This window comes from Suricata suricatta, chromosome 10 (assembly GCF_006229205.1).
Source record: "Suricata suricatta isolate VVHF042 chromosome 10, meerkat_22Aug2017_6uvM2_HiC, whole genome shotgun sequence".
In the NCBI taxonomy this organism is placed as follows: Eukaryota; Metazoa; Chordata; class Mammalia; order Carnivora; family Herpestidae; genus Suricata; species Suricata suricatta.
Window position 1 is genome coordinate 10,833,691 of NC_043709.1, and position 27,278 is coordinate 10,860,968.

A 27,278-nucleotide genomic window follows, 5' to 3' on the forward strand; every position below is an offset into this window, starting at 1 on the left:
AGGAAAAGAATCTCCTGCACCTGGGGACGCCAAGATGGCTCAGTCGGCTAAGCGTGGGCCTTCAGCTCAGGTCAAGATCTTACAGTTTGTGAATTCAAGCGCCATGTGGGGCTCTGAGCTGACAGCTCACAATCTGGAACCTGATTCAGATTCTGGGTCTCCCTCTCTCTCTGCCCCTCCCCTGCTCGTGCTCTGTTTCTCAAAAATAAGTAAAGCTTAAAAAAATTAAAAAAGAAAAAGAATCTCCCGCACTTGTAGTTTTTGGAAGACACTGAGGCAAAGGGGTAGGCGGTAGAGGAGTTTGCATAACCCGGAACCACACCTCCTTCCCGCCCTTTCCGACCTTGGGTAACTCCCTCACGCTCCCACCTCCTCCCGCCTCCTCTTCATCCGGGCCCTCCTCTAGGGCCCGCCTTCCTTTTCTGGCCCCTCTCCGAGGGCCACCCCCTTTTCCTGTCGTCTCCCAAAGACCTGCCCCTCTTCCGGTCCCTCCCCCGAAGACCCGCCCCTTCTCCCGGTCCCTCCCCTCCGAGGGCCAGCCCCCTCTTCCGCTGTCTCTCCCCGAGAACGCCTCTCTTCCGGTCCCTAACTGAGGCTCCACCCCTTCCGCTGTCCCGTCGCCCGCCGTCCCCATTGGTGGACAATGCAAGCCGCCCCTCGGGTTGCGGAGCGAAGTGCTCCAGAGTGCCTTGCCCGGAAGTGATGCTGGAAAGGCCCCCCCCTCCGGGGAAGTGACGGCGGGGTGCCCTTGACTGGCGGGGAGGGCCGGGCCGCGCATCCCTCCGCTCGCGCTGCAGGGAGGTAGGAGGCTCGTGGGGGTGGCTCTAGGTGGTGTCGCGGCGGAGGCACGCTCCGGGTCTGTTCCTGCCCTTGGCCGGAGGCCGACCGGGTAGAGACCTTGGGCGGGGGGACCTGTCCTGCAGAGACCTGGGATCCCCGGCGGCGTCCGATTCCCTCCTCTCGCGTGTCCCTTATTTTTTAGTCCTCCACACACACTCCGGGTCGTGAACCTCTTAGTTCCCCCCTTGAATTGTTGCGATTCCTCCTTTCTGATCCTTTGGTAATTCCCTTTTCTCTTAGTTTCCCGTTAAAGCACTCATTAAAAAGAGTAATAAAGAACTTACAGACGGCATTGGGTTTCAGTGTTGACTCTCATTTAATAGGTTACTTTGGGCGTGTGACAATTACCTGAGCCTCGGACTCCCTGTCTAATATGACCAGTACTGTAGAAACTTCCTCCTGGGTGATCTGGGAGAACTAATAATGCGTGTAAGGCACCTGGCCCTTAGCAGGTGCTCCGTGAATATAGGCTAGGTTCTTCCTTCCCTTCTGCTGTAATTCGGGATCTCCTGATTTCTCTACTGTCGTCAGTCCAATATTTCAGTAGTGGTCTGTGACTCTTTCTGCTTTTTGATTCTCATTCTTCACATACCTCTATTCTAGAAATCTTTTTTTTTTTAAGTTTATTTATTTTGAGAGACAGCATGCGGGAGGGGCAGAGGGAGAGCATCCCAAGCAGCTCAGCCCCGTCAGCCTGGAGCCTGTCAGAGCTTTGAACCCATGAACCGTGAGATCGTGACCTGAGTGGAAGCCAAGAGTTGGTCCCTTAAACACCAAGCCACCCAGGCGCCCTCTCCTCTAGAAATCTGTTATATTATTTCCTGGCATTCTTCTTCGGGCCCTGAGTTTTAATTTTGAGCCCCCCTCCCCCGCCACGATCTCCCCAAATACCTTTCTTTTCCTGGGATGCTGACTTCTTGAACTGTTCCTGCCTCTTTCCCTCACAGATGGCTCAGCGATTTCTCCTGAGGAGGTTCCTGGCCTCTGTCACCTCCAGGAAACCACCTCAGGGTCGGTGGGCACCCCTCACCCCCAGGGCCCTGCAGCGAAGTCCTGGTGACAGCCCAACAGTAACACCCAACCATGCCCGGTCACTATACACCACCAGAGTCTGCACAACGACCTTTAATATCCAGGATGGACCTGACTTTCAAGACCGAGTTGTCAACAGTGAAACACCAGTGGTGGTGGATTTTCATGCCCAGTGAGTGCCCAGGGGTCAGTGGAAGAATGGGTGTTGCTTAGTCGGGTGTTTACCAGGTGCCTGCTGTGCCTCGGTGCCATGTGTGATGCCTCTCCGATGTAGTCTCATTACAAAGACTGGTAAGACCCAGTCCTCTAAGACTGAGCACAGTCTGGTAGGACACACGCCAGTAAACGCTCTTCAAAGCTCCCAGTGCTGAGAAACACTCAGCGTTCTGTATCTCACTGCCCAGTGGCTCCGAGTCCCCTTCAGCTGGGACCAAAGCAAGAAAAATAGGACTGTCCCATTTTCCGGCTCATGGTGTCTTCCAACCCCTGGCCCTGCAGATAAGCTGATTTTTAGCATCGTGCCTCCAAACCTGGCAAGGGCTGGCAAGAAGTTATCAGTGTCAGCACAGTGAGATCCAGGCACGCAGGGGAGGGGCAGGGTTTTCTTTTCGGTGCTTTAGGGATACTTAAATGCTGCCTCTCGCCTTCTCATTGTTAGCGTGGCCTCCTTCGTTTCCAGGCTTTGGGTCCTGACTAGCCACCTGGCTACCAAAGAACTGGACAGACCTGGCCTAGCCTGAGTTGGAAGTTGGGGGCCAATGTCTGACAGAGTGTTTTGCTTTCTTCCTTTCCCGCTCTCTCTGACTCACTGCAGTGCCTTGGGCAGGCTGTGTGACCTCCTTGGGCCTCCCCGTCCTCACTTGCAATAGGAGATAAGGTCTTGCAAACTGGGTTTTTAGGTGTCTTGAGTTCCTTAATTGAAATCTCTGAAGGGAAAGGGTTTTGGAGGCTGGGAATAAAACAGGGCATCGGGCAGGGGTTCATGGAAGGCGGAGCTTTCTACCTCCCCGGTGTAGCGAGCCCTCCAGGGAGGACTACCCAAATGAATGATCGATGGGCTGCTGCCTCGGTTCCTTCAACTAGGAAGGAAGATGTGAGTTTGTGGATTCAGTGCCAGGCGCTGTCCCTAGTGCCCCGGAGGCGCCAGCTGGGTCCTGAAGAGCGCACCACCCAGAGGGGAACCGCTGTGATGGGCGTGGTGCTAGCCAGGGACCACAGAATAGCCAGGGCTGAAGGAAGACATTTGGAACCTAACCTCGGGTTGCAGATGCGGTGTGCCGCCCACCAGCTCTGGGACTGTGCCCAGGCTCCTGACCTTGTACGCTCTTCCATGTCTTAGGAAGGCGGTTTTCTTTTCCTTTGTGGGGTTGAGGGTTCTGGGCAGTGAAAGCAGAGAAGGTCCTGGTGCAGCGACCAGTGTGTTGCGGGTGCTCCCCAGCCGTTGGTTTGTCCTCCCTGTAGTTGTGGGTCTGTGAAGCATCTGGAATGACCCTGCCATTTACAGAGCATGTGTATCCACATTGCCTTAGTGGATGTCTCCTCGCTGCTTGGAGAGGCGTGATCTCTTTCTCAAAAGAGGAAACCGAGGCCTTAGAACAGTCAGCTGATAGGCGAGGGGTCTTTGAACACAAACCTTTTAACTTCACATCTCCGTATTTTTCTATATGGCAGTGCATTTCTCTTATATCCATTGAAATAACCTTTGTGAAAGTCCTCTGATGAAGACCGTGTTCTAGAAGCCAGGGACCCCTGGGAACCCCCCCGCCGCCCCCGCAGAGTTCTGGCTTTATCATTTGGCGTGTTGCCATTACAGGTTAATATTCAAACACGTAAACAGAGCTAATAGGGCAAAAGGTCCCTCAGAAAGATGTGGGTCAAGGGACGTTTCTGGGGAGACAGTAAAACGATGGCTGAGCACTCTTGTGACCGGACGCCTCCTTTCTCCCCTTCTGAGGTGGTGTGGCCCGTGCAAGATCCTGGGGCCGAGGCTGGAGAAGGTGGTGGCCAAGCAGCACGGAAAAGTGGTGATGGCCAAGGTGGACATTGACGACCACACAGACCTCGCCCTGGAATACGAGGTATGATTTGGTGGGGGGGGGGGTGCTTGGGCCCCAGGGTAGTGGGTGCGAGACACATCTTAGGGGCCACCAGGCAGCCAGGAAGAGGTGTCTCGGGTTTTTCTAGAGCTCTTGGGAGTTTAGAGCACTTTGCAGATGTGACTCTGTTGACCCTCTGAGCCGCTTGTCTGTCTTGCCCACTTTTAGGAAGTGGAGTGAATGGTCCAAAACACCAGGTTCTTGTCTGAGCGTCGGAGCACCGATGCACCCCGTTCATGTACTCAGCCACCCACATGTTCGGTCAGCGGTCATTCGGGAGCCCCGCAGTGAGCCAGGCGTCCGCGACTCTGGCACAGGGAAGGTGACTGCTTTCCAGCACCCTTAGACTAGCGAGAGCTAGTTTCAGCACACGGTGAGAGGTGCTGACAGCAGAGGGGCGCAAAGGAAGAAGGGACTGACTATTGGGGTCCGAGGAGGGATGCTTCCCTCTCGGGGGCCTCTGAGTGGGGCCGTGGAGGATGCACAGCACACACCGAGACAGGCTAGTCTAATGTGTTTGGTTGGTCTATGTGTGCATTTAACAGATGTGCTTTCAGAGTCTCTTTAAATGCCAGGTGCTGTTACTTGGTTGGTGATAATGGCAATGAACAAAGTTGGAGAAAAAAAAAAAAAGGTGATCGGCACTCTTTTTCTCTAAAGGACCAGATGGAACATACTTGAAGCTTTCCAAGGCATGGGTCTCTACTGCAAACACTCACCCGCCATCTAAAGTAGCCAGGGACAGTATATAAATGGTCATAGATGTATGCCAATAAAACTTTATTCACACAAACAGGTAGCAGGTTGGGTCTGGCCCATGGGATCCCTGCTTTAGGTAATGAGTGCTATGGAAACAAATCAGAAAGAGGAGATGGGGCTGGGGAGGGTTTTTTTTTTTTTAAATGTTTATTCATTTTAGAGAGAGAGAGAGCAAGAGCAGTGGAAGGGCAGAGTGGGGGGGGGGACCCAAAATCCAAAGCAGGCTCCAGACTCTGAGCTGTCAGCATAGAGCCCGACACGGGGTTTGAACCCATAAGCGATGAGATCATGACCTGAGCCGAAGTCAGACGCTCAACCAACTGAGCCATCAGGTGCCCCATGGGAAGGTTTCATTTTTAAAAGGTAAGGGGGCACCTGGCTGGCTCAGTAGAACATGTGACCCTTGAACTTAGGGTCATGAGTTCAAACTCCATGTTGGGTGTGGAGCTTACTTTTTAAAACATAAAAATAAATAATAAAAGCATAGGTTAGGGAAGGCCTTTCTGAGAAGCCAATATCTGAGCAAAGACCTGGACAGAGTGAGAAAATGAAGCAGGCAGCTCTTTGGAAGAGTAATCTAGGCAGAGCAGACATCAAGTGCAAAGGCCCTGGGGTCAGGGTGAGCACAGGTTTCTCAAAGAAAAGCAGGGCCTGTGTGCCTGGAGCAGGAAGCCTGGAGCAGGAAATGCGTGGGGTGTGGGGTCCTCAGAGACAACAGCTGGAGAAAGGGACAGATGCCTTGTGGCTGGATGGCCAGCGTGGAGAACCGAGCAGAGAGTAAGAGCGCGGGCCGGTGGGGGTGGTGACTGTGACCAGATGGAAGGGGTGCCGAGGAGGCCATTACTACAAAGCCGAGGTTATACTTGGTGGCCTGTGGCCAGAGCTGGCACCCCGGCACATTGGATCTGACCCTTGGGTTTTGTCTTGTGGTGGTGTTTTTTTTAATACTGAACTAGATGCTGGTATCTAAAACAGAAGATTTCCCGTGAAAATCAGATTTCTGGTTCTCTTGACACTCGGATGTGGTCAGAGGACCCTCATCCCATCCCTTCTCCACCCGTCCCTTCCCTCCTCCCTGAAAAAGGGGGCCCGCTTCCTTCTCAGAGTTTGTAAGTCCAGGCTCAGCTCCAGTAGAGATGCAGCCTGCAGCCAGTCCTCAGGGGGACAGGGGTGAGACTAGGCGGGCCGCCTGTGGCACTGGGGCGGGAGTGATCAGGCTGTCCCGACCAGAGGCACAGGAAACAGATGCCGGGCAGGCAGAGCCCCCGGTGAGCCCTGCAGATGAGCCAGGGGGTGTTAGCTAAGTGAGACTGTGGCGCTGTGTGACCGAGGGCTGCTGACCAGGAGGGCTAGAGCAGGGGAGAGCGGGGAAGCACTATTTTTGTGTTCTGCCTTTTTTTTAAGTAAGCGATATCCCCATTGTGGGGCCCGAACTCACAACCCTGACATCAAGAGTAGCGTGCTCTCCTGACAGAGCCAGCCAGGCATCCCAAGCTGCTGTTTTCTAAAGCTCTCTCCCTGGTCGTTCAGTCAAGGGGTCCTTACCGGTCACCTCGATGCCCCTACCTTCCGCCTCCTTGACCACCCCTCCCCCAAGGCCCGCAGTGGCTGCAGACATGAGCTGAGGGCTGGAGCTCCCAGGGCCTTCCCAGGGTCAAGGGCAGGCCTAAGGTTTCTTCGGGTAACTCCTGCCACTGGGCCAGTCGGCCTCGGCCAGTGGAACTTTCTGGCAGACACACCCGGAGCGCCAACTACGCTCCAGGAACTGTGCTTAACTGGTGCAGATGTGAAGACCAGTAACCCAGTTCCTGCCAACAGGGCCCCCGCACCCGGTGGTGAGGTTCCCGAGACGGCCCCCACCTGCATTCCAGGGGGCCTAGTGGTGTGGGGCTGGGCACCGAGGCCCTGTGGGTAAGCCTGGAAAGTGGCGTTGGAAGTGGGTCCTCTGGTGGCATCTTCTCGCTCCTCCCTCTGTCCACCGTCCAGATAGCGTGGGTCGCATCACCCGGTCCCGGCCTCCTTGTTTTGCCGAGCCCCGGGCGGATGGCACTGCGGGGCTGAGGAAGCTCCAGCCGGGACTTTCCTGGCCCCCTTCCCTTCCGTCCTTCACACCATTCTTCAGAAAGAGAGCCAGGGGAAGAAGGTTCCAGCTGAGAGACCGCGGCGCCTCCTGGGACACCTTCGTCCTTTTCCGAGTGTTGGACGAATGTGTGGTAGAAGCTGCTTGAACCTGTGTTCGGGGAGGGGCGCCTGGCTGGCTCGGTCCCCGAAGCCCCCGGCTCCTGATCTCAGGGTCCCGAGTTCAAGCTCCACGTTGGGTGTGGAGCCTACTTTATAAAAAGGGAAACATTGTTTTCAGGGGATTTGGTGCCTCTCTCCAGGCTTTCCTGAACCTCCCCTTGAGCCCAGCACACGCCCTCAGGGCGAGCCTCCCCCGTCCTGCGCCGCACATGTGACAACTGACCCCCTCCCCCCCCCCAATCCCACTGTCTCCCAACAGACAGGGAAGGGAAAGGCTCGGGGCTTCGGTAGTTTCGGGGTGCACCACCCTGGCTTGGCCCCACGGAAAGCTCTGCTCCTCGTCTCCTCGTCCCCCCCCCCCCGAGAGGCTGGGCATTCCGTGACCGTACAGACCTTGCCAGGTCCTGGGGACAAAGAGTGGACCCAGCGGGGGCCCCTCGAAGCTTTATGCTTTCCTCTGACTTCACACTTGGAGCTGTTATTCTTTTATTTTCTCCCCTTATGGACAAGGCCCTTTAAAAAACAGTAGAAAAACAGCCAAGTCCTGAGTAAGGGGAAAAGACCCCTGTCGTCTTACTGTCCCAGATACAATGCCTGTCTCCATTTGGGGGAACTCGTTTAAGGTTCTATTTGAATTGTTTTCCTTTTAGTGTTTCCTATAACCGCATAGACAGTTCCCGGAGTATCGATATTTCATATTATTATGAATATATGGCTGGAATCGATTGTCGCCATATGTGCCCACTGTGCAAATATTCTAAATCAGGGCTTCGCAAACATGACTGTGACCTGGGATACTGCTTAAAAGCACATTGTGGTTCCATAGGTCAAGGGAGAGTCCAAGATTCTGCTTTTCTTTTTTCTTTTTTTTCCTTTTATGTTTTTTATTTATTTTTGAGACAAAGAGAGACAGTGTGAGCATGGGAAGTCAGAGAGAGAGGGAGACAAAGAATCTGAAACAGGCTCCAGGCTCTGAGCTAGCTGTCAGCACAGAGCCCGACGCGGGGCTCGAACCCATGAACTGTGAGATCATGACCTGAGCCAAAGCCGGCCACTCAACTGACTGAGCCACCCAGGCGCCCCTAAGATTCTGCTTTTCTGACCAGCCTCTAGGAGACCCCCGCCAGCAGTCTGGCACCAGACCTCGAGATGCAGAAGTTCCGAAGTCCTGCGCCAACTGGGGGCGTGCGAGGGTTCCCACCGCTTGGGGTCCGTCTCGTGGGTTTTGACAAATGTGCAGTGACACACGTACAGAATAGTCTCACTGACTCACAAATCCCTTGGCTTCCACCTTTCCTTTTCTTCCTTCCTCCCCTGAAGCCCCTGACACCCTGTGATCTTTGTGCTGTCTCCACAGTCTTGCCTTTTCCAGAATGTCAGAGTTGGATTGGATTTTCTCAGTAATGGTTTTGTCCAAGAGTCCTCCTGTGTCCAAAGGCTTCTCGTTTGAAGCGTGGAGTCCTTTTAATGCCCCCCCCCCCCCCCCCCCGCCTGTTCACCCTCGCCCTGCTGGGACTCCGTCACTCTCAGGCTGAGGGACGGCACAGCCCGATGTCACAGCAAAGTCACACAGGGCCCGTGACCAATCCCAGCTCCACTTCCTCATTCAGCTTTTGTGCCTCTGTCTTCGCCTCTTTAAAGTGACCCCCTCGTCGAAGCAAGAATTTATGAGGTGGCATCTGCAAGTGGTGGGTGTCGTTCCTGACCCTTAAAGGAGCCCCCCGTGTGCAGATGCCTGGGCGACACTGATCTCTTCCTTTGCGTTAGTTCTGCCGTTAGCTGAGGAGGACGTTGCCAGCCTACAGTGACCTAGTGCTGTGTCTGTCCCTTGGTAGGTCCTCACAGATGGAGGAAGCTGGCGGGGGGTGGGGGGTGCTGAGCAGGGACCCTGAGCTCCGTTGCAGAGTGCGAGCCACCCGCTCCAGTTTCGTGGGGACAGCGCGAGTGCACACCCTGCGCTGAATTCTCAGGGCGCCGGGTCCAGCCTGGGAGGCTCCAGGGGTGTCGCAGAGCAGGGGGTGGGCAGTGCATCCTCCCAGGTCTGTTCATCTCTCTTCTGGCCCCTCAGTCGGGCCTCAGAGCTGCCAGAGGTGAGCGGGAAGCAGCGCTCTGGCTCCGTCCACCACGGCCCCGCTTCCTCTTCCACGCGGATCGCGTGCCAAGGACCCGTGCGCTTCCATTTAAGGCTGTGTTTATAAGCGCCAGCCCCTCCTGGTGTGCGAACCAGACTCCAGAGCAGCAAAGTCACCTCCTCCTCCATGAGGGCAGGAAGTCCAGTCGCCCCCCAGGGCCTACAGCGGGGGCCTGTGCACGCATGTGATTCAGGCTCACGCTTTGCACAACGCCCTCGGTCCGTCGTGACCAGACTTTGGAGTGTCTGCGGGACACCTGCCTGCAGCGCAGCCGTGCGTGTGCACGCACACGTGAGAGTTCACACAGTGTGATTGTGGTGGGACTCGAGTGGAGCTCTCGAAGAGCCAGTCCACTCGGGGCCCCTCAGGAAGCACCGGCCTGAGACGACCCGTAGAGACAGACCACTTCTCGTACGCTGACCCACAGCTTCCTTGCTTGTTTATTTATTCTTTCTGAGAGCAGGAGAGCGCACGCCGGCAGAGGAGAGGCAGAGAGCAGGAGACAGAACCCCACGCAGGCTCCGAGCTGCCAGCACAGAGCCCAGTGCGGGGCTTGAACTCTCAGACCAAGAGACCATGACCTGAGCTGAAGCCAGGAGTCAGGTGCTTAACCCACTGAACCACCCAGGTGCCCCTGACATACACCATTTGTGTCAGTTAAAGAAACAGGAGCAGAGGGGATGCGGTTTAGTGCTGGAGCCTCCGTTGGGCTGGATTTGAGGCACACTCGCTGCTCTCGCTGGCCACTAGAGGGCGCATAAGAACATAGCTCTGGGTTGCCTGGCTGGCTCTGTCAGTGGTGTGTGAATTTTGATCTCCGGAGTTGTGAGTTCAAGCCCTCACATTGGGTGTACAAGTTACTTAAAAAAATAAATCCTGGGGCGCCTGGGTGGCTCAGTCATTGAGCGTTCCAGCTTCCGCTCAGGTCATGATCTGGTGGTTTGTGAGTTTGAGCCCCACATCAGGGTCTCTGCTGTCAGCACGGAGCCCGCTTCAGATCCTCTGTCCCCCGTCTCTCTGTTCCTCCCCTGCTCATCCCCCTTCAAAAATAAGCAGACATTTGGAAATATGTATTTTAAATTAAATTGAATTGAATTGAATTGAATTAAATTAAAATCCTTTGGGGCACCTGGAGGGCTCAGTCGGTTAAGCATCTGACCCTTGATCTCAGCTCAGGTGTTGATCTCAGGGTCATGAGTTCAGGCCCCGCACTGGGCTCCAGTCCCGGGGTAGAGCCTACGTATCACCTGCGCACATGCGCACACCCCGAATGACTGGGGTGCAGTCAGGCCGGAGCAAGCTTCCCTAGGCCCTGCCTGTGCCTGGAGACAGAACGAGCCATGTGTGGGACCCTCGTGCTTCCTGCCACCTCCCTTGCCACAGTCACGAGCAGTAAGGACAGGGGCCCGGGCAGTGGCACACATGGTCAGCCCACTTCCAGATGGGTCTGAGGAGCGTATCCGCTGCCGCCACATCAGTCCCAGGACAGTCCTCCAAAGGGCCTGGAGGGACTAACAGGGACAGGGACTGTCTCCCCAGAGCCCGTTAGCAGAGGTCCGTGCCTGCCACACAGTCGGGGTGTGAGCTCGGGCCCACATGGCCTCCAGTTCCCTCAAAACTGACCCTGCACAGTGTGACCGTTCTAACCCCGAAGTCTGGTTTCCGAGGTGACTCGTGGGCAGTGGGCAGGACGCACTGAGAACCCTGAGGGCCCGGGATGTTTGTGTAAATGGCTGTTGTTACCTTGTAGTTACATGTGTGTGAAACGTCTGTTTATCTTGTTCTGTTTATCCAGTTTTTAAAAAATGTCTACAGAGGTCAGGCAGGGAGCCCAGGCCGCAGAAAATACTAGATGCCGGAGCACGCAGAGAGCCTCACTCACATGCCAGTAATGCGCACCGGTCCCCTGAGGGAACTTGGGAAAACGCTGCACAGGCCAAGAACGTTGCCTCCGACCCCCCCCAATAAGTAAACATCAGATTGTGTGTAGCCAAGCCCCTCCCCCCACACTGTCCAGGATGAGTCGGCGAACGTTGGGCCCCTGCTAACCGTCCAGGGCGGCCGGCTAGCGTGGCTCACATGGGGCCTGTGTTAGACTTCTCTGCCATGCTCTCTGTAGCCACTGTTTGTTGAGCGCCACTGCACCCCAGGCCCCTGCCCGGTGCAGGGCGTTGTGGGCTCCGATGAGAACACGGAGATAGGGGGATGAGTGGCTTCCCCAGAGTGGCTGAACATCGGGCCGGCCACATCCAGCTCCCGTGCTCCTTACCACTCAGCTTTGTATCTGCACCATTGCTCTCCATCCTGAACCTTCCAGGGAGATCTCGTCATGCCCGTTTTACAGAAGAGGGCACTGGGGCTGTGAAGGTGGTGCAAGTGAGCGGCAGGGCCAGGCCTCGGGCTCCCACACCTCCGGGGCTACGGTCCTCGTCCTCCGGGAGCGTCTCCTGGCTCCTCAGCCTCTCCCCGCCCCCAGCCCCGCCTGCAGCCTCACGGGTTATTTTCATCTCTCCTGTCACTGCAGCCAAACCACTGGGCCAGTGAGTCAGCCGAGCGGTTAGGGGAGGAAGGGGACCGCTGGGAGCCCGCAGTGGAAAAGTCTCTCCGGTGGATGGACCTCCAGGGCCCTCAGGACCCCTGCACCAAGAGGAGAGGCCCGGCCCACAGCCTGGGCAGTCCCCGCCCCGCGTGAGCCACCGGCCCTCCCCACAAAGGCCAGGGAGTGGCAGTATGTGGGGCTGATGTGGCGGCAGCGGATACGCTCCTCAGACCCATCTGTCTCCTCCACCCAGGTGTCCGCCGTGCCCACCGTGCTGGCCATCAAGAACGGGGATGTGGTGGACAAGTTCGTGGGCATTAAGGACGAGGACCAGCTGGAGGCCTTCCTGAAGAAGCTGATTGGCTGACGAGCACGGATGAGTCCTGGCTGCCCTCGCCCACCTGGGCCCCCCGCTAGAACTCCAACCTTCCGTGTTGGCCCTTCCCTCCTTCTCCCTTCTGTCCGGCCCCTGTGGACCCGTGCTTTGGAGAACGGGCCCCCAAACCTGGGAGCTTCCAGCTTCCGGGCCAGCTGACTGCCACTGACCTGGGGACAGCCGGCTTCCCACCCACTCTCTTTTGTCTGCCCCCACCAGGGCTCACCTCGTCCCCCCAGGGTGCCGGAGAGAGCCCCAGGCCGGCCAGCCCACGGCGCCGGGCTCCCCGGCCCCTTCTGGTCTGCACCCCGGTGCCTAGCCCATCTGCCTCTTGCAGTTTTTCTCTCCTGCTGCTGGTCTGTGAAAAAGAAGACAGAAAACTGAAACCCAAACTAGTGAGAGTAATCTATAATTCTCTCATTTTGTGTAGGTCTGTAATAAAGAACTTTATGTGCTCCCTTCTACCTCCTGCTGTGAAGAACAGACCCTGGGCCCCACACGAAATTACCCTGTAGCCCCCCCCCCCCCAGCCACCTTCCTGCCTCCCCAGGCACAAGGGCGGAGAACACGCACGGGGCAGGGGGGAGGGGCAGTCAGGCCGCTGCCTCCGGGAAGCCTCACTGTGAACAGACCAGACCAATAAAGCCAAGGTTTGCTCTGTCGACAGCTTCTGTTCTGTCTGGGCTCCAGGAGCACTCGTGTCCCCTTCCCAGCCTGGCTGCTGTCCCTGCTTCCTCTGACTCTCTACCACCGTCTTGCCCTTGGCCAGCCTCCCCTGTTGCTAATAGTGCTGTCAGTCATGGCCACTGTCCTGGGGCCGCCTTCACACACAAGGCAGCAGGGCACTTATTGTCTTCATTAGCATAGAAGGACACAGATTGTGGGGCACAGAGCCCAGGTTGGTACCCGGACATGGTTGCCTTTCATGCCTGGGCTTCTAGGGCTTTCCTTCTCCACCAGTGGGCACGTGGCCACTCCCACAGAAAGCCTGGCCCCGTGAGGACGCTGGGCTGACTATCCATGTGTGTGTCTGTGTGTGTGCATGTGTGTGTCTTGTGTGTGGGCACACGCCACAGGAACGCCTCAGCTTCGGCCAGCTCCTCCTCTGTCCCTTCTCTTTCCGGCCCCCCGTGGCCCATGGAGGAAGGTGCCGGCTAAGATCACCTGCCTTGCATCTCCCTCCTGGGCCCAAACAGCCCTTGGGCTCAGTTGCCCAGCCCAGGTCCCGGTGTCCTGGGAGCCAGGGGTGCCCCACACCCATGGCCCTGGGGTGCTGCAGCCACTCCTGTGTGCCTCTGGAAAGTGCATGAGTCACTCCAGGGCCTTCAAGCAGGGGAAAGGCTGCCGGAGCTAATGCAGGAGAGCCGGGCTGCCCCAGGGGGAAGCCCCTGAAGGACCACAGACCCAGGACCTGTCACAGGCAGGTGGATAACCAGCAGCTGGCATAGTGGAGGGAGGCCAGGGCCTACGGGAAGATGGGCAGTAGCGGCCAGAGCTTGGAGGGTGCTCGCTCATGAGACATGGGGCCTCGCTCTGGGCCCCGACCCCACCGTGGCCGCACACGGCTAACGTCCCTGCCAGCGACCCCTTCTCCACGCGGGACCTGCTCACAAGTTGCAGACCTTGTCCGAGATTTGAAGCCCACAAGCCAGGTTCAAGGCTGGGCAGGCTGCACCTGTGCCTCGGCTATCATCCTCCAGGATAGGGTGTCTGACCTCAGTCCCACAGCCAACAGGACAGAGGGGCCAGGAGGCGGCTCACTTTACAGAAGAGGCGCTGATGCAGACGTTGAATAACTTGCACAGATGCCCAGTGAGTGGAGGCGGGGTGGGGGTGGGGGTGGGGGGCTGGGGTTCAGAGTCAGGGCGCGGGGACTCCCGAGCCCAGGCCCCTCCCACCATGCCTCACTGCCACTCCTTAAAAGGTGCCCTCTGCCAAGCACCTTCTACACACGTTACCTCACTCCATTCCTCTCTCATGAGGCAAGCATTGTTCCCAAATTGCAAGTGAAAAAACCGGTTTGGAGAAATTGACTTACCCAAGGTCATGTCTGAAAAGTGATGATGCCAGATATGAGCCCAGGGTGGGGGTCTGGCCTCTCCACCCCCAGCAGGTGCAAAGGGCTGGCAAAGGCCTCAGGGCTGGGGGTGGGGGGTGGGGGGACAAGGCCTCTGCGCTACCCCGAGCTCCCTCTCCTTAAAAGGTGTGCGGTGGCAGGAGGTAAGCCTGTGGCCTGGGCCCTCCGGGGCTGGCAGACTCGGCCAGTGCGGCTGTTCAGGGCATGAGTCACTGGCCATGAGCACAGAACCCTCCGGGTGAGCCCATTTGACTCATTCCACAGCGCTGACCTCACCGGGACGCTGCTGGCTCTGCAGCGTGGCCCCTGCCCTTGCCCTCTAGGTGCCTCTTCAGGCCCCTGGGCTCCTGGGATTGGCGGCCCAGCAGGTGGTACTGCTGCAGGGCAGGGGGGCCTGGGCACTGCCCCTCAAAGTACAGACACCTCCAGGAAGAGGGGTCACAGCCATGTGCGCTTGGGGCCCCCAAGCCATCCCAGGGGCGTCGGCGTCTGTACATACTTTCTCCCAATGCCTGAAGACGGGAGTCAGGGATGGAAGCTCTGTTGTGCTGTATGTGTGTTCTCTGCCATGATCCCCTCTGCTCCCTGCCAGGTAGGCGTTCTCCCCATGTCTCAGAGGGGGAGACTGAGGCCAGAATGACGTCTGTGGAATGGCTGAGCACACAGGAGTGCTCACCATCAGAGAGCGCCAGCAGCATTTGGACGGAGAAGGAAACCAACCGTGTCCTCAGGAAGCTCACAGGGGAGCCTGGGGGGCTCAGTCATTGTGCATCTGACTTCAGCTCAGGTCATGATCTCGCGGTTCATGGGTTCGAGCCCCGCGTCGGGCTCTGTGCTGACAGCTCAGAACCTGGAGCCTGCTTCGGATTCTGTACCTCCCTCTCTCTCTGACCCTCCCCTGCTCATGCTGTCTCTCTCTGTCTCTCAAAAATAAATAAAAAACATAAAGAAAAAAAAAAGCTCACAGAGCAAGGGGCTGCAGGCCACCCCGGAACCTTCCCTCAGAAGGGCACCGGGAGGGTGACTTGCCCAGGTCACAGCACATTTGTGATAGGGACTTGAGGCCAAGTGCCCTGACCTCAGCCAGTCCAAAAACGATAATGAGTCACAGCCTTTTTCTTCCCTCGGCTCCGGGAGAGGACGCGGTGTCTCTGAGGAGGCCAGTCTCTGCGGACAGGACCTGTCGGGTCGAGGCGATGTTGGCCAGGCTGCCAGCGCCCTTCCTGGCAGTCCCTGCCCAGGGCGAGGGGCCCAGGGGAAGCCCAGCCCCTGTCCCAGACACGCACACGAGGGAAGTTTCTGCAGAAAGTGAAGGCGGTTCTGGCCAGGCTGCCGGAAATCCCTAATGTGTGCGCCCTGGCCTGGGAGGGTCCGGAGAACAATGTGGGGGCCTTGGTGGCCGGCAGGACACTGCCCCAGTTCCTCTTTGCTGCCTGGAACACCGGCTGCAGGCGTGACCCCGAACCCCGGGCCCCAGGGCTGCCTTCCACGGCCCGGCCAGAAACCCGGACCACGGCTCGCTCCGAGGAGCGTCACCCCTCTGGCCACATCCCGATGGCCTCTTGGGAGCTGAGGGCCGGCAGCAGCCACTCCCCAGTGGTGTAAGGAGGGCAGGAAGAATCAGATCTGGGTTCACGTCCTCACCCTGCCACCTACTAGTCGTGCGCCCTGGGGCGCGTCGCCAAGCCGTTCTGGTGCCAAGGCCTGACATCGGCACGAGGCGATGGTGGCTGGCTCTCTCTGAGGGCACATGAATGTGTGTCACATCACTGAGCCTGCTCAACGAGGCCAGGCTTCCACCGCCCCTTTGCAGATGAGGAAACCGAGGCCCAGAGCACTTAGGTGACTGGGCACTAACAGGTGTCAGTGCAAGGCTCTCAACTCGGGTGGGTCCGATCCCAAAGTCTCCGGTCCTCGCCCATCAGCTGCACCGTCATGCCTTGGGGGCAAGCTTTCTCACTGTTTCTGAGCCTCAGGGGCCCCCTCCCCAAGCTGGGCCAGTAACAGCGACTCCTGAATGAGGTCCCGGTGAGGATGACATGCTGAGGCTTGTAGAAGCATTCTGCTACCCAGCTGGAGCTCCGAAAGTGTCCGTGGCTTTGCCTTCCCACTCCCCCCACGTCCCTCCCTCCCCAATTCCATCTTGAACAGGAAGCACCAGGTTTCCTGAGATAAGAACCCGGCATCTCACCGGGGGTGGGGCCTATCCTCGCATGAGGCTGTGGGCATTTGGCTCCCTGTCCTGGCCCCAACCCTGCTGCCACCCGCCTCCTGCGCCAGAGCTGGCTCAGCGCTGCCTGTGGCTCGAGCAGCCCCGAGGAGCTAGAGGCGGTGACCTCACTCTCAGAGAATGCCCACTGGAATTCGCCCTGAGTCTGGTCCTCTGTGCTCCAGGCCTCCCGGCCTGACTCCCATCTGGCTTCCCGCTCGCTCCTGCCTCCAAGCCAGGAGGCCACACGCAGCTACATGTGAGCTAGGACCCCCCTCCCCCCCACTACACACAGCTGCTAGCTATAAATTGGGGCTGAGCTGGTCAGCTTACTGGGTAACCCCAGGCAAGGAGCTGTCTCTCTCTGGTCTGCCGCCTTCCTCACCCTCCTGGCAAGGAGGAAGTCCAGCACGATCCCTGGTGCCGCACGCCGCTCGGTGCTCCGCCCACATCTAACCCTCCGGGTGCCCACCGGAGGTCGCCACTGTTCACATTTCACATATAAGGAAATTGAGGCCCAGAGAGGTGGTGACCTTGTCCAAGACACACCCTAGGAAATGGGCCTGGGGTGGCCTGACCTAATCCCCCATCCTTCCCCTCTGCCACACTTCTGTCCCCAGGAGGATCAAAGGGTCCCTCGTCTTATGCCAAGAGTGGGGACTTTGAGCCTCTCTCTTTTATCTGCCTCCCCTCCACCGCGCCCCCCTCCAACCCCTGGCCAGAGGCAGAAGATTCCCTTTCCTCAGGATCTACTCCTAAGGCTAGAATAGTCTCTGCATCCCAACATGGCAATGTCACCCCAACCTCAGCCAGCTAGTGTCTGAGCGCCTCCCTCGACCTGGCGTGGAAGGCCCCAGAACATAGGTGTGGCATGACTGCAGATCCCCGTGGGGAGGAAGTGACATTCAGACAGGTTTTGTTTTGAAGAACTGAAGAGAAGTTAGCCTGAAGAAGGACCAGTGGGAGGAGCAGAGGGAATAGCATGTGCAAAGGCACAGAGGTGGGAAGGTCCCTGATTTGTCCGTGGAAGGAGGTTGGGATGCAGGGGGCCGGGTGGGGCCCCACTGAGGGGGGACGGAGCCACGCTTTGAATGAAGCTTTGGAATCACATTGACCTGGCTCCAATCCTAGCCCTCCGCTCACTACCAAGCCTCAGTTTTCTTCATCTCTGAAATGGGAGGATAGTACTCTTCTCACGGTTAAGAGAGTGGCTTGAGGGGCACCTGGGTGGCTCAATGGACTAAGCATCTGACTCTTGGGGATCCAGTCATGATCTCACGGGCTCTGTGCTGATTCTCTCTCCCTCCCTCTCTGCCCCTCCCCCTCACTCTACACCCTCTCTCTCAAAATAAACTTTTAAAAAACTGTTTAAAAACATGGGTGCCTAAGTGACTCAGTCAGTTAAGCATCTCTTTGTCCAAATCTCCTTTCTTGCAAGGACACCAGTCCACATGGGCTGGGCCCCCTAATGGCCTCATGTTAACATTATCACCTCTGTGAGGACCCATCTCCAAATTCAGTCATCTTCTAAAGTCCTGGGGGTTGGAGCTTCAACAGGTGAACTTGGGGCGGACACATTCAGCCCGTAAAAGCCCATTATGTAGTTTAATAATAACGAACAACACAGGGTTCCTGGCACTGTCCTAAGCACAGTTATTAATGCCTTCAATGCTCACATAACCCTGGGAGGAAGGTTCTGGTATCAGCTCCAGTTTGTGAATGAGGAAACGAGGCACAGAGGGCTTTAGTTATGGCCCCAGGTCACGCAGCTAGGAAGGTGCGGAGCCAGGATGTAGACCCCACAGTCTGACTGGGTGCCCCGCTCTTCACCCTCCCCTAGACCCTGCCAGGACCTCAGAGCAGCAACTCACTGCAGCCTTCCCCCCCACCCCCATCTCAAACCCAGGAAAGCCACTCAGCCAAGGTCACATCATTAGCCTTTCCCCCACTGTCCGATACTTAGCTATTTTCTGGTTAATATTTCCGTCCATTATGAAGGAGACTGGAACCAACAAGTTTGGACCGAGAGCTTCTTTCTTCTTTCAGATTTTATAGATGCAGGACTCCCGGGGCAAAGGGAGCATTTGGCCATCGCTGAGGGCCTGGAAGCCGTGTCCCCAGGCCTGAAACCTGAGTTGGGTTCCCTCCGGGCACCAGCACCTCCTGCCTGCTGGTTTACTCTGGGGGAGGGGAGGCCGAGCTGCAGGAATGTCAGCAGACCTGCCCCACCTCCAGCCCCCTTTTGGTTCCCACCACCTCTGCCTTGGAAAGTTTCTGGCATTTGTCAGGTGTACTTGGAGTAAAATAATAATAACAACAACAACAACAACAACAAAACTTCCAGGCCCGTGATTCTAGGGTTTCTGAGAACTTGAGTCCTTTTGTGCATCTGGGATGGGTCTTGGGTCTGGGGTGGGACCTGGGAATGTGCATTTTTAAAGCTCTAGTGATTTGGATGCAGATGATCCTGGATTTAAGAAAATGCCCTTTCTGGGTGCCTGGGTGGCTCAGTCCTTTGGACATTTGACTCGGGTCTTGATCTCAGGATCATGAGTTCAAGCCCCACATTGGGCTCCGCTCTGGGCTCCATACTGGGCACCGCATGGGGTGTGAAGCCTACTTGAAAAAAAAAGAAAGAAAAGAGGCATCTGGGTGGCTCAGTTGGTTAAGTGTCCGACTTCGGCTCAGGTCATGATCTCACGGTCCCTGAGTTCAAGCCCTGTGTGGGGCTCTGTGCTGACAGCTCAGAGCCTGAAGCCTGCTTCTGGATTCTGTGACTCCCTTTCTCTCTGCACCTCCTCTGCTCGCACTCTCTCTCTATCTCTCTCTCAAAAATGAACATTAAAAAAATAAAAATAAAATAAGGAAAAGAGGAAAGAAAAAAGAAAATGCCCTTCCTGAGAGCAGAGCCCTCTCCAAGCCCATTCTACTGCACCTCTTCCTTGAGCAGCCTTCCACGTCCCTTCCACATCCCTTCCATGCCCCTCTTCCCATGGGGCCAGGCACAGGGGAGGAGCACAGGAATCTGCATTGTGAATGAATGAATGAATGAATGAATGAATGAAGTATGTAACCTTACCAAGGAGTGGTTCTATGCCAGGCCCTGTTCCTGGTCTGGTCTCCAACCTTATCCCACGGCTCAGACCCCATTGCCAAGGTCCCCCTCTCTGCACCAAGAAGGCCTGGCTGGGCCCCAGGACCTCTGTCACCTTCTGTGTGACTTTGGGCATCACTCTGAGTCTCTGAGCCACCGTGCACTCCCTCCCCACGAAACAAGCATATCTGTGATTCCCATTTTCTCTCCCATATTCGATTTTCCCTCTACTGGGGGCCCAGTGATGTTGAATGAAAGGAGGAAGTCCATCAAGTCTGGGCGAGGAGAGATAAATGGAGGTAGAGACCTTGCCTGGGGTCAACCAACATGCAAAAAGAGAGAAGAATCAAGACATGGCTCTAGGTTCCCATTATCAGGCCTGGGGCTGGGCTTTCCTGAGGCTGGCAGAGAGGTTGAGGGGGAGCAGTTATTTCTAAAGGAGGTGATGGGGGCAGAAAATAGTCCCCAAGGGTCCCTTCCCCCTGCTCAGTCCCTGGACTCAGGAAAGACCCTCCTCCCCTCCACGCCTATGTTTCTATGCCCAGCTCTGCACCCCACACGGCCCAGGAATGGCCACACAGAACAGTGGCCGCGGTGGGACCTGCCCAGAGGGCCTGGTGTTTGCTCAGCACTCGGTCCTGACCACTGAGGCACGGCCAGGCCAGCTTCTGGGCTGCAGCGCTCAGGCCACAAGAGCAAGTCTCTTCCCCAGCAAGCAGCCCCCACGGACTCTGGGGACCAGGCAGGGAACTGGCTTCTCTGGACAGTAGCCCAGCAGGATGAGACAGGCGGGGCCAGGGCAGCCTGGGAAGATGAAGCTGTTTGCGCCCAGGCTCCCGCCCTCCTCACTGGGGCGTGCTTGGCCTCTGCTACCTCCTCTCTGGAGGCCGCGTTTCCCAGAACTCCGCTCTCCCAGTGTCAAGAACCTCAGGGCAAGAAGCCCCCAGAGACCAGTTTCCACCCCCGGGTTTAAGAGAGGAAGCCAAGCCCAGCCAGGGGAGGAGGTAGGGGCCAGCGAGGAGTGGCTAGATCAGGAGGACAACCCCACTGAGGCATCCCTCCTTCTCCAGCTGTCCATCAACCAGACTCTCCCCTGTGTGTCAGCATCCTGTCCCCGCCCACCGAGGAGCAGGTGCCCTAGAGGGCGGGGCTGGTCTTCATCTCCCCCCACAGGCCTGGTCCCTGAACCTGTGTCAAAGCAAACTGAACTCCTGGCCCAGGGTCTTTGTCTTTCTGATGCTCTTGTCCTACAACCCCCTGTGCTGGGTGTCTGACTCTTGGGAAGTGCCTGCCACTTAAGGGGTTTGCCAGCAGCCAGGGATGTGAGTGCTTACAAGGGGCCACGTCCTGACTCAGCCCCTCACTGGGTAGCCGTGGCTACATCATTTCCCCTGGGCATGCCTCCGAAGTTTGGCTGGGCAGTAAGGTCAAGAGCCACCCAACAGCCCTCTCGTGAGGCTCCCAGAAGATTGTGAAGGGAAAGGTAGAATGCGGATGCGTTACGCTCCAGCGGCTCTGGAGCTATTTTCTCACTGTTAGCCCCACCCCCAGGGGTCTCCTTCTCCCTCCCCCCACCTCCCGTTGCCTATTATTCACCCGTTCCCTGCCAAAGGCTAATCAGCACCTACTACGTCCCAGGCACCGGATTCGCAAGGGTGGGAAAGAATCACTAAGCCCTCATGGAACTCAGAGTGCACGCAGGGGTAATTAAAACACAGTAAGGGGAATTTGTCCAGTGACAAATTTTCATGAGCAGCTGCTATGTGCCAAGCATCGTCTGGGCTGACTTACGCTGAACGCTTTTTTCTTTTTTTTTAATTTTCAAAGTGTATTTATTTATTTGAGGGTGAGAGAGCAGGGAGGGGCAGAGAGGGAGGGAGAATCCCAAGCAGACTCTGCACTGCCAGCACAGAGCCCCACTAGGGGCTCAAACTCACTAACCTGTGAGACCATGACCTGAGCCAAAACCAAGAATCAGATGCTTAACCAACTCAGCCCCTGGACACTTCCTATTAGTTTTAAAGTCCGGTTCCTCCAAGAAAAGGGTTCAGTCAACCACACACTTCCAATGATCAATGGCTAATGTTTAGCCAGGTCCTGGGTTGAGCCTGGGGTTACAGAGACTGCTTACGGCCAGACTACCCAGCATCTGCCCGCAAGGTCTGAGTGCTCTAAAAGGCGATTACTAAAGGTCCGTCTCCCCCAGCTACCTACCTACTGTGGACAGGCTGCCCGCGGTAGAAACCCGCCCACAGCCACAAGGCAAGTCGGTCAAGTTCAGCGCCTGTAGGGCGGGTCTCAGCACAGAGGTGCGGGAGGCGGGGGGCAGGGGGAGAGGGGGGAAAACCCCAAAGAGCCTCCAAGGACCTGGGAGCGTCACTGCAGGGGCCTCGCCCAAGTAAGAAAAGTCTACCCCGAGGTAGTCGGGGGCTCTGGGCGGGGCCAGCAGGATGGGACGCCCCGCCCCCGCCGCGCCCGGCCCCGCCCCGCCCCGCCGCGCCGAGCCTGCCCTTATTAGGCGAGCGCCTCGCTGTGCTCCCGCCTGGGGTGCTTGTCGTCACCTGCGTCCGTCTGCTCCGTGCCTGGGCCCGCCTGCCAGGGGCAAGGGTCCAAGGCCGCGCCACCCTGCGCTTTCCTACCCGGAAGCGTCGCCCCCGAACCCGCCCTGCCCGCGCACCTGCGCGGTTCCCATCCAGCTGTGTCCTTTTAACCGAGTCCCCTCGCCGCAAGATGGCCCGGGGGGCGGGGCCCGGAAAGTTGGGGTGGGGGGAGCCAGCGCTGGACCACGCGCAAGCCGGGGTGGGGGCGGGAGGAAAATCAGCCTCTCTTCGGGACTCCCCAGCCTCCCGGGTGCCTGCTAAATGCCCGTCACTGGACTCAACTTTTTTTTTTTTTAAATGTTTAATGTTTTATTTATTTTTGATACAGAGAGAGACAGAGCATGAGAGGGGGAGGGGCAGAGAGAGAAGGAGACACAGAACCGAAAGCAAGCTCCAGGCTCTGAGCTAGCTGTCAGCACAGAGCCCGACGCGGGGCTTGAACCCACGAACGTGAGATCTGACCTGAGCCAAAGTCGGAGGCTTAACCGACTGAGCCACCCAGGCGCCCCTGGACTCAACTTTTACAGAGGGAATCACCCAGTCAGCTTGCGTGGTGTGGCTTTAGGAGGAGCCAAGGTTGGGCAACCACACGACTTTGATTCCATTTACTACGGTGCTTCCTGGCCTTGTGGGCTGGGGGCGAGCCAAACAGTTCTCCTGTGCCTCGGTTTTCTTATCTGGAAAATGGGGCTATCATGGCTCCTTCCTCGGGGTTGGGATGAGCATCAACTGTGTTAATGTAAGTTAGCAGTTTTCATCAGGTTTTGGTGGAGTTGATAACCCGAAGGGCTGCTTCCCAGACGGGAGACCCACACCGCCTGAAGTTCAGCCTCACCTGGGCGTGTTTGCCAGGGTGAGGGGGCACAGAAGCAGTTTTTAGAAACACAGAGGTATTTGGGCCCCTGGGTGGGTCAGTCGGGTAAGCCAATGACTTGATTTCAGCTCAGGTCATGATCTCATGCTTTGTGGGATCCAGGCCTATGCAGGGCTCTTCACTGACAGCTCAGAGCCTGCTTGGGATTCTCTGTCTCCCTCTGTCTCTCCCTCTGCCCCTCCCCTGCTCACCTGCTCTCTCTGTCTCAAAACGAATACATAAACTTAAAAAAAATAAAACACTGAGGTACTTACTTCTCACATTTCCTAAGTCCCGGAAGGAGGGGCAAGGAGAATGCCTTTTGCTAGAATGTCCCTGACACCCGTTAAACGAAGGAGAGACAGGCCTGAGACCCGGGGCAGAAGATAGGAGCTGGTAAATTTCATAACGCGACTTCGTTCTGGTGATTTCAGAGTTTCCATTGAGAGTTTAGAATTACTGTTTATGGCACTTGACTTTCCATATATGGTAGTGACATAATATTCACTTTAACATATTCAGTATGAAACTGGGCAGAAATACAAGGGCACAGATCCTCCATATATTCATATATTAAAATAGGAGCTGATTTTTACCAAGAATAAGATAAGAGTACAAAGAGTACTCTCCAGCTTGCTAGCAGGGGCTGAAGGTTGGCAGGGACCGCCTGGGGACTGCACGCTGCCCCGGGAGGGGACGGTGTGGCAGGAGGATTTGGAGTCTCAGAGCCTGGCTCCCGGCCGACCCTGGGCGCACCTGCAGCACGCACACGCCTCCCCGCCAGGGCGCCCCAGCCACCTGCCTCTGGACTCAATGTCTCCTCGCCTGGGTTATTTCTGCATTTGCTTTCCCAGCTGCCCACCTGGGCTCCGGGCACCCACCCCGCACACCAGAGCTAGAGGAATTTTCTAGGCCACTGCAACCCCTCCATGGCTTCCCCGGTGGCTGCAGGAGAAAGACCCAGACCTTAGAAGGGCTGGTGTGCCTTCCGTGGTCTGAGGCCCACAGACTGCTCAGCGCCTTTTCCTGGCACCTCCTTCCACTTTCCTCTCAGGTCAACTTGCAGCATTTGCAGCTTTCTGAATATTCATTAAGTAAATATTTAATGTATTAGGATGCGACAGCAGAAAGAGAGCTCTGCAGTGGTGAGGTGCTCGGCAGTATGGTCCAGCCAGCTCTCCTGGAGTTCACTGGTGGCCGGGATGGGGGTGGGGGTGTTATGATACAGTGTTACCAGCAAGGCGGGGTCCTCTTGCATATGTCTTTAACTGGGACTCTTATCCTATTGGGGTGGTAATTTACATGCCCGTCTCTTACACTGGACTGTGAGCTCCTCAAGGGGAAGCCTTCTTATTCTGGGTGATCGAGTGTCCCCAATAGCTTGGGTTCACGATGCCCGGTAGGTACACAGCAATTGTCGGATGACTCTTAAAGCAGCGAGCCTCTGCACCAGGACCCCCACCCCAGAGCAATCCAGCCCAATCATTCGTTCATTCATTTCATTCATCCACTAAATCAGAGTGTGCCGCGCCCCTGACGTTGGAGCAGTCAACTGACAGAGGGTGAGCGCTGTGCTCCAGCAGACTGCGGGACAGCCAGCAACGAAGGGGACCTCCTGGCCCCCTGTGGGATGATGGCCTGAGGAAGTGTCATTTCAACAGGGCCTCCTGGGGTGAAGGCAGGATTGGGTGTAAGGTTGAGAGGTGTGCCCCTGACCGTGTGCAGTGCTGGGGTGGGGCCCCCAGCTGGGTGTGGCAGGAGCAGTTGGTCGGGTGTGTGAGGGGGGAGCCCCTCCCAGGCAGATGGGGAAGGGGGGCCCTCACCCCAGTTGGGGAACAAAGGGCATATCCTCCGAGGCAGTGGCTTTTCAAGGTTTTCGGGCCGCGACCGGCAGGAAGACACACATTACATCACAACCTGGCAAAACACACACAATTCAAACAAGCATTCCGAGGGACTGTTTGCTACCCGAGACTCACTCGGCTATGTTTCTCTTCTGCTTTTTGATCCTCCTCCTCCTCATTACGAAATTCTGAGTCTAACACAACAAATTAATTTCAAGAGCTACCTGCACTTTGAGAAACATTGATCCAAGTGTTTTCCAAAGGGTCTAGTCATGGCTGGAAGGCCCTTTTTGATTCATAAAGAATTTAAACTCTCAGCGTCCTGAGAGGCTGCCCTTCACTCCACAGCTTTCTCTCTCTCTCTCTCTCTCTCTCTCTTTAATGTTTATTTGTTTTTAAGAGAGAGAGAGAGACGGAGACACAGAATCCAAAGCAGGCTCAAGGCTCTGAGCTGTCAGCACAGAGCCTGACACGGGACTCAAACCCACGAACTGTGAGATCATGACCTGAGCCGAAGCGAACACTTAACTGACTGATCCATCCAGGCGCCCAACATGGCTACTTTTACTTATAAAACAGCCCAAGAGGGTGGAGTGGGTCTGCCAGCTCCCGACCCGTACCCCGGTGCCCGAGCCCTCTCATCAGGATCCCATTTGGTCTGAGATCCAAATGAGAAGAAAGAACAACCCCATGACATTTCCCCCATCTGTTTCCACCCCCTCCCAAACCCCTATCCTCACCCCTGCCCTCAGAGGTCATTTGGCTGGGCACCCGAATGTCTCAGTCAGCTAAGCTTCTGACTCTTGGTATCAGCTCGTGTCATGATCTCATGGTTCGTGAGTTCGAGTCCTGAATCAGGCTCTGTGCTGACAGCATGGAGCCTGCTTGAGATTCTCTCTCTCCCTTTTCTTTGCCCCTCCCCCACTCATGCTTGCTCTCTCTTTCTCTCTCTCTCTCTCTCTCTTTCTCTCAAAATAAATAAAATAAACTTAAAAAGAAAGGGAGAGAGAAAAGTTTCCACTTGGCATCTAGTTCTCCTGCAGGCTGGCTTTGGATGTCTGGGGCTGGCTTGGGGTGCCAGAAGGGGGTGCTTGAGGCCCCCGCTGGGCTCCGGCCTCAGTGCTGGCACCAGGGGTCAGTTCTCTTGCTGTGCCAACCACCTTGTGTGCGGGCAGCGCTCTGACTTAGCAGAGGGTGAATACAGGGGCCAGGGCCCCTCCCCCATCCAAGTTTCTGCTAAGTTCCTCTTCCATCTGAGACCTCTGGGGCCTCTGGGGAAACCTGGAGGCTGGGGCGTGGCCCCAATGCATGACCCTTGGCCCTCAGAACACTGGGGCCAGAGGAGACCTTCAAGATGGAGTCCAACCCCTTGGTTATATTTTTGTGGAAACTGAAGCCCAGAGAGGGGTGGGGACTCAGCCTCAGTTTCCACAGGAGTCGGTCTCAGAGTATGGACTGGAGGTTCAGGTCTCCTGGCTCCAAATCCAGGGCTCTTTCTTTTCACTGTTGCAGGTACGGGGTCTGTGGAAGGGGAGAGGAGGGCTGGGGAAATGTCCCGTCTGAGACCTGCATTCTTGCTGGGATTCTGCCACCCTCTGTCCGTGGACCCCGGCCGAGGCGCAGCCCGATAATGAGGGGACAGGACCAGAGGAGGTCTTGGAGCCCTTCCTGCCCTGAGCCTGAGCTGCCTGCCCCTCCGCCCCGTCTGTTGGAGGGGAGCCCTCCCTCCCCCAGCACGAAAGATACCAGAAGACCCTCTCTCCCTCCTCTCCGACGCCTGAGCTGCCTGGAGTAGTGACAGGGGGGATTAAAGCCTGTGGGAACCTGTCTTTCCCAGGAACTTGCTGCTTCCCCTGGGGGCCTCAGGATTAGGGTGGTGCCTTCTAGTCCTTTCTTTCTGGAGACATTGGATATGGTCTGAAACCCAGGCAGAGGGGCCCTCCTCCCTTTGGGCTCACTGGCTCCTTGGGCTCTCGGCACGCATGATTTGCCTTCTCAGTTCACTTTTCCTTTTCCCTGTCGGCATCTCCTCTCTAACTGAGCCCGCAGGATTTCAGACCCCGTATCTGCAATCAAGCGATCTTGCAGTGGGAGGGATTTGGACCCCTGTCCCTAGGGGAGGCAGCATGAGTACTGGGTTCGATCTGGGGCTCTTGATGGAAAGTGCCTGGGTTCAGGCCCCAACCACCTGCTGGCCCTTTGGGCGACCTTGGGACCTTGGGGGAGTTCAAGCCACAGCCCTCTGCTGGCCTGCTGGGGGGCCCTGCAGGCACTCACTAATGCCACATGGGTCTCTTAATCTAGTGTCATTCCACATGTATGAGCATCTCAGAGAGGTGACAAGCCTGGGACTGTGCTAGGGGCTTCCTCTGCATTATCTCTAGGTGCCCCGCGGGGACCCTCTGAGGTAAATACAATTCATGGCCCTTGGGAGCAAAGGGACTTGGTTAGGAACCACACCAGAAGGGAAGGAATCTAACTCACATTCACTGAGGCCACTGGGCTCTGGACCCTCCCTCCCGTTCATTCCTCAACTCTCTCCACAACACTGCCACCAGACGACCTCCCCGCTGTCCTCCGACCGAG

The 27,278-nt window shown here is 56.8% G+C and overlaps 1 protein-coding gene across 2 annotated transcripts; it reads left to right on the forward strand.

Moving 5' to 3' along the window:
• The first annotated feature begins 651 nt into the window (after positions 1-651).
• On the forward strand, positions 652-12,677 carry TXN2 (thioredoxin 2). 2 transcript variants are annotated; one of them, XM_029954941.1, is made up of 4 exons: positions 652-801; positions 1,788-2,044; positions 3,827-3,950; positions 11,625-11,846. In XM_029954941.1, exons 2-4 carry the CDS (start codon positions 1,788-1,790, stop codon positions 11,790-11,792), a joined length of 549 nt encoding a protein of 182 aa, XP_029810801.1. In that variant the 5' UTR covers positions 652-801; the 3' UTR covers positions 11,793-11,846. The 2 variants fall into 2 exon arrangements, with proteins under 2 accessions (XP_029810801.1, XP_029810802.1); XM_029954942.1 differs by lacking the exon at positions 11,625-11,846 and adding an exon at positions 11,893-12,677 and having other exon boundaries at positions 681-801.
• The last annotated feature ends 14,601 nt before the right edge of the window (positions 12,678-27,278 follow it).

What these genes read in the sequence shown, in the direction of transcription:
- TXN2 (XM_029954941.1), top strand. Translation starts at nt 1,788, where the DNA reads ATGGCTCAGCGATTTCTCCTGAGGAGGTTCCTGGCCTCTGTCACCTCC. An exon ending in GTGGTGGATTTTCATGCCCA is followed by an intron (nt 2,045 to 3,826) that starts GTGAGTGCCCAG and finishes TCCCCTTCTGAG; the next exon opens with GTGGTGTGGCCCGTGCAAGA. An exon ending in ACCTCGCCCTGGAATACGAG is followed by an intron (nt 3,951 to 11,624) that starts GTATGATTTGGT and finishes CTGTCACTGCAG; the next exon opens with CCAAACCACTGGGCCAGTGA.